The sequence below is a fragment of the Phragmites australis genome, chromosome 22 (genome assembly GCF_958298935.1).
Source record: "Phragmites australis chromosome 22, lpPhrAust1.1, whole genome shotgun sequence".
Classification (NCBI taxonomy): Eukaryota; Viridiplantae; Streptophyta; class Magnoliopsida; order Poales; family Poaceae; genus Phragmites; species Phragmites australis.
The window spans coordinates 23,203,077-23,209,367 of record NC_084942.1 but is presented as its reverse complement, the minus strand read 5'-3'; the positions used below and the strand labels follow the sequence as shown (position 1 = coordinate 23,209,367).

The window sequence follows — 6,291 nt, the reverse complement described above, 5'->3', positions numbered from 1 at the left end:
CTGGTGCAGACATAAATGATTTTGCTAAAGAAGGAGCCTGTTGGATGCCCATTGTCTTCAGTGTTGAGCGATGACTGGGCAGCCATTCAGACTTGCGATAGTCACGCCGCTTGGATGAATCTTCAACCTCCTCCTGCAAGCCAGAAAGGGTACAAGCAGTATCCAAATCGACTGGACGCTGAACCATAACTATTGTTTTAATATCATCTTTAAAGCCATCAACAAACATGTTGTATAATATAACGAATCAGGAATTGAGTCATAAGCCGCAAGTTGATCAACCAATTGGACAAACTTATCACAGTAATCTTTAACAGTACCCGTTTGTCTGATTTGGAACAAATGGCGCAGTAACAACTCATGTTGATCGCGTCTAAAACGCATATGAACCATATCACAGAATTCATGCCAACTCACGATGCGCACACGCCGTTCGACAGATTGCAACCAACGTGCCACCACCCCAGTCAAATGCATGGACATGACTTCAATCCACATGGATGGTCTACACCAAACATATCAAAGTAATTTTCACATCTACTTTGCTAGAGTTTTGGATTTTCGCTATCAAATTCAGGGAAATTCATTTTAGGTAATCAGTGTCCGGTGTAGCATGAACTGGATGATGGGTGGCCCAATGAATCGAAAGTGCGAGATCCAGAAGAACATTGCTGGCTGGGGAATGGAGTGGTACCTCTGACCGGGGTGTGAGAGGGTGGTGACCGACCCAAACACATTCTCCCGGTGATCGGATTGTTCGTGGTGCCCATTAGGACCGATGGCGGTGTCTCCAATAGATGGGCACTGGCCAACCATCTCTGGTGCCATCAAGAGTCCCACAGATGCCACTGAGCTGTCGACGACAACCTGATCGATGTGCTTACGAAGCACACCCATCTCAAGTTGTAGAGGCTCCACCGCCGACGTGATCTGCAGCTTCCAAGTGTCGAGGATGATCAACGCATCTTCGATCGACTTGAACTTGTAGCCCAAGGTGTGCTCGACCCCATCGATGCGCTTTTCGACCGCATCAAAGCGATCACCGAGACCCTTGAATTCGTTGAGGAGGAGCTTCCATTGAGGATCCATGGCACCTGCTCGTTTCTGGAAGCGCGTGAAGTGGTGATGGGAATCCAGTGCGATAGCAGGATTGTAGGTCTCTGATACCAGGTTGTTAGCATATCTCTAGCTTGGGAAGAATAGGACAAGCATAGTTGGGGTAGGAGAGAAGAATCTGCAAGCAAAAGTAGCAGGTGGGAAGAAGAACAGTGGAGGCGGGAGGAAGTAAGCAGGTAGATTACCTCTCAGAGTGTTTATCTGTTTAGGCATACCCCTCTTCGCTCCACTCTCTTTCCTATTTAGCTTGTTCTATTACATGGCCTCGGGCCCATTCATTCACTGAGTCCACTCATCGCCAACAACTCTCGGATTGAACTTCTTCTGGTGTTCCGTCCTTCGCGCCCGGTTGCTGTGCTGGCCATTGCCGAATATACTGTAACAGGCGGCGGCATGGCGGAGGGGATGGCGGGGAGCGGAATTGGAAGAGGAGAGAGAGAGAGAGGAAGAAGGAGCGCCACTTGGTCCAGCTCGAGCAGGATGAGTCTCGTCCGAACCTGATGCCATTTGTGATGTGATGTTTCTGCTGAATTTGTGAGGTAGCTCGCGGCTGGAGATGGATGGTTCATCTTTTTGCATTTGCTCTTCCATTTCATATACTCCAATGCTTGTACTTTACAGTTTACACCCTGAAGTTCCCCGAGAATTAATAATCAGGACTGCGCGGGCTCGGATAGCGGCGTCGCGACGGGGCTGGGCACCGGCGACGATCGGCAGACGGGGCACGTCGGTTGGATCCGCAGCCACCGGTCGACGCAGTGCTGGTGGAAGGCGTGCGCGCACTCGGGCAGCACACGGAGCACGTCCCCGCCGGCGTACTCGCCCAGGCACACCGCGCAGCACGCCGCGGCCGTCTTGCCCGCCTCCACCTCCTCCTCGCCGTACACCACCTTGGGCAGCGCCTTGAGCGCGGCCTCGTCGAGCCCGGCCTCGACGTCCACGTCCCCCTCAGCTGCCCAGGCGCGCTCCTCCCGCGGGCGCACCGGCGGCGCTGTGGCCTCAGCAGACGCGGCGTTGCGGGCGCACTTGCGAAGCAGGTAGGCCATTGTAGCGACGGCCAGGAGGCTGACGACGGCGAAGACGACCTCCACATCCACCATATATACCGGCCGGGAAGAAAGAAGCTGGCCGGTGTCGTACGTGAGGGTGAGGCTCGCACGGGGCAAGCTTGCGATGAGCTAGCTAAGCTACCTGGCGATGCTGGGCTGGTGTAATCTCATTGCGTGCGTCAAACTACCCTACTTGAAGCAAAGATATACATGAAGCTTTCTAATCTGAGTAGACATCAGCAGCAGTATAATGTAGTGTGTGAGTTGATGAATGTTTTGCTTCCTGAATCCTGCCTGTGTGGCTGGGGTTGCACGGGACATCAAGCCAAGGTGTAACCGGGTGATGTGAACTGACAGGGACCGATAAAATCCTGACTTTTCCATGCTAGTTGAATGGACAATGTGCTCACGACAGTTTAATCCAGAAATGATAGGGGGACGTATTATATTGTTCATATATTATGTTACAATGCTAAAAATTAGTGCTGGTTGCACCTGACCTGATTGTGACAAACTTCAACAGGGGTCTCAATTCACTTGTCCTTTGGCTCTTCAACAGGGACACGAGACCTTGTCCATGGCCAGAATGTCTCCCTTTCTAGCATACCAAGACGAGGTGGAAGTTTCGTTTAATCTAGGGCGGAAGAAATACATGTCCATCGCAGCTGAAGTTTTTCAATTCATCGGACGTACATGTGTACATGCTAGTTCAAAACAATTGCATATTTGCGACCAGTCTGACCCCACCCAATAGCATATTTGCCATTAAAAAAGTGTAAATTTGCCACTCAAACGTCAATATACCAATTCCTTTTGCCATTATATTGACTCAGCAGGAGAATAAAATATCATCGGATTTGAGGTTAATATATGAGTTCTGGATATGTCATAGACACCGATAGCATTTTCTAACTTAGGTGATATTTGCGATGATATTTTCCAAATTCACTCAAAGATTATCCAACAAATTAAGTAATTATTTACCCTACATCTGATAAACAAACAGTGCTTGTGAAGTAGTCATGTATATGGGATCTAGCATTGTTGCGTATTGTTTCAGACATTTGTATTGATGCGCGCGTTTAGAATTTGTAATGGACTGAACATATTTTGAGCACCAGTACTAACTTTCTGCTCAATATTGCTTTTAAATTTCATTGATACAGATACAGATTACATGCCCTTTTCATTGTCAAGCCTCGAGACATCATCACACAACATGATGATACAGAACCTGAGTATGCACATGCAGGTTCATAACTTCAGGCATGCTGCCACCAAACATGCTAACACAAACATAGATGTCATTAGCATCATTCATGGTGTGGTGCATCTAAAATACCAATTAACAATCTGTCTAGTCTGACATATGACATTTTTTTGCTAACATTTTTAATTACCCACCCCATAAAATTGGTACAACAACTTATTTGTATTTATTTCTGATACACGGAGTAGAGTTTTGCCCCTTTAAGTTGGTAGGGAACAAGAGAAGTATGGCAGCCTCACACACGTATTCCTCATATCCAAAATATAGGTCGTTTACTTGGGCACAAGAATTAAGAAAGTATTTGGAATGAGCATGCTACCCTTCAACCATTGACCCTTTAACAGTTAATTAGAGTAGCTGTAAGTCATAGGTAACGAAGATGGAAGTTAAAGAGATAACTTACTAGTGCAATAAGAGAAAAATGAGAAAAAAGATGAAAAGTATCTCAAAGTGTAGAATGGCTTATATTTGGTAACATGTGGGGAAGACTAAAAAAACTTATATTTTGGATTGGAGGGTGTACTTGAGAACACCAGGTACATGGATTTTGTAGAAATAAAAATTCCAATCTATTATCTTGGGCAATGACGGAGCTTCCTTACGGCCAGCAGGGGCCTTGGCTCCCTTGCATTTGTGCAAGTTCCTCTTCCATTCACTGTTAGCCATTTACTAACACAGTTTATTCCATATTCCATTCACTGTTGGCCCTCTGACTTTGGCGGCAAGCTCCGCCAATGGTCTTGGGATCAAAATTGAACATGCAATCTTTAGGGCTCTTCATCCCCATTGTCATCCTCAACCTCTCCAAGTTGGTGTCATCAAAGCTTCATCACCAAGCATTAAGGAAACAAATTCAGAATAGATATACATGTGCTCCATTTTAGTCACTTTGCTGAAATGGATTTTATTTATTTATGATCTTAGCAATGTATATAGTTACCATACTTTGAAGAAGGCGAAGGGCCTGTACACATCAACGAGATGCATGACAAACTTGTATGAGCAGTTGAGTTTGTTGTAGAACCGGGTGAACTATCCACAGAGCAACAAATCTAGCAGGTGCAACATCTGCGTAGATGTATGGGCAGTCATAACCATCCATTTAAACTTTGTACTCCCTATGGTCATTAATACTATACGTGTAGATTTATCTTGAAAAATACTTTCATAATATTATATTTTTATTAGATATTATAACTATATTCTAATAAAAAATTATAGTCAAAGTTGAACATCAAAGACTGTAAAAAGTCAAAAGCGACAAGTATTTATGACCGGAGGGAGTAACTATTAATTTGAAAGAATTAGTAGATTGTCCTGTGCAACTAGATCCAACACAGTGTTGTAGCGCCAAACATGAGTTACTTAATATTCGATTCAAATATCAGGTGGAAACCGCCAATTCAGTTAAGTCATTGAAACCACTCATAAAACATGTTACATGTGTAGAAGTTTAAACAATCTCAAAATACTACAAGTAGAGGAGGTTGTTTTATAAAATGATTTAAAAAATTAAAATCAAACTTGATTTTGTTCTGTAAGATATGAAATCAGCGAACGACAATGAAAAAGATAAAAGTCAAGATAGTAATGTTTTTGTATGACGGACCTCGAGCGGTATATTGTAGGCAACGATCATGTAGAGGTGGAAACCCATGAGAGTTTTGAAGAAGAGCATCTTCTTGGTGGGGATGACCTTGCCATTGTCACCGATACGTGGGGTTCTTGTGATATGGCACAAATTGGACTAATAGAGCATGTCGTAGGTGGTTGGGTTGCGTAGCGACAAGGTGGCATGATACACCACCTGCGCAGTGACAAGGTGGCATGATAAACCCAACTCAATTTGAACTCAATTTTGTTGGAGATAAGGGCCGTGATTCTTGCTTATCCGTAGTTGGCGAGCTTATAGAAGTCGTCCTCCTTCGTATGCACGTCAAACTTGATCCTTGGCATGTGGCTGGCTTGGATTTCCCGTGATGGCGCAGCTCGGCAGCGCATGAGAGAGATGGAGAGGGAGCTGAGGTAGGAGACGATCGGGCGGGTCGAGGGGTCGAGCTGGGCTAGGCTAAAACAGAGAGAAGAGAGGGAAAGGAGATGGACTTCGACCTATTGACTCAAAAAGCTTTTCTTTTTCTTTTCTATTTTCTCTCATGTATATACATATATATATTTATATACATACAACGTATATACCACACATATATATATATATATACTTATATTAGCTTACGAAATCAACCAACCAATCAAACAAACAAATAAACACATATACACACTTAGGATTATTTAGTTTTGCAAAACTCTTTTATTTCCTTTGGAAAAAGTTCTTAATTTTCTTGCTTATGAGAATTTGGGATGCTACAGGTGGTGAGGTCGGGCCCGCTCAGATCTGGCAGCTGTGAGGCCAGGGCCACCCGGATCCGGTGGCAAGAGCCCGACTAGGGTCTCGATCGAGTTCCTCCACTTGATTCTCCACTCCCGCGTGCAATCCCCGTTGCGATGATGAGCCCTCGGTTCGGATCCCCCGATCTCAAGCCCCCTAGCTCCCCACCCGCGACGGCGCCTGCGATGACTGTGGATGACCCTCCCTCGTGGCCGTCAACGATGATCCCATATCCGGGCTCCAAACAGGTCGTACACAACAACATGCCACACACAGAGACACGACGTGAGATGAGCAGCGGTGGTGGCAGCGATAGTCCAGCTCGGGCGGGGGAGGCAGCGGCGCATGAAGACACCCTCGGACTTCCTAAAGTCCATCAGGGGCGTCCCGTCGTTGTCAAGCTCAACTCCGGCGTCGACTACCGAGGTGAATGAAAATTCTGTTTAGCTAACCATAGATAAGTAAGGCGC

General features: G+C 45.7%; 2 protein-coding genes across 2 annotated transcripts; both read right to left on the bottom strand.

The window, feature by feature from the left end:
• Nucleotides 1–588: 588 nt before the first annotated feature.
• Nucleotides 589–1,419, bottom strand: LOC133904336 (uncharacterized). Its single transcript, XM_062345803.1, has 2 exons — nt 1,302–1,419; nt 589–1,160 (listed from the first exon to the last, which is right to left on the bottom strand). Exons 1-2 carry the CDS (start codon nt 1,327–1,329, stop codon nt 589–591), a joined length of 600 nt encoding a protein of 199 aa, XP_062201787.1. The 5' UTR covers nt 1,330–1,419.
• A 350-nt stretch (nt 1,420–1,769) lies between these two features.
• Nucleotides 1,770–2,416, bottom strand: LOC133904337 (RING-H2 finger protein ATL70-like). Its single transcript, XM_062345805.1, has one exon. It carries the CDS (start codon nt 2,214–2,216, stop codon nt 1,770–1,772), a length of 447 nt encoding a protein of 148 aa, XP_062201789.1. The 5' UTR covers nt 2,217–2,416.
• Between the last annotated feature and the right edge of the window lie 3,875 nt (nt 2,417–6,291).

What these genes read in the sequence shown, in the direction of transcription:
- LOC133904337 (XM_062345805.1), bottom strand. Translation starts at nt 2,216, where the DNA reads ATGGTGGATGTGGAGGTCGTCTTCGCCGTCGTCAGCCTCCTGGCCGTC.
- LOC133904336 (XM_062345803.1), bottom strand. Translation starts at nt 1,329, where the DNA reads ATGCCTAAACAGATAAACACTCTGAGAG. An exon ending in ACAGATAAACACTCTGAGAG is followed by an intron (nt 1,161 to 1,301) that starts GTAATCTACCTG and finishes ACCTGGTATCAG; the next exon opens with AGACCTACAATCCTGCTATC.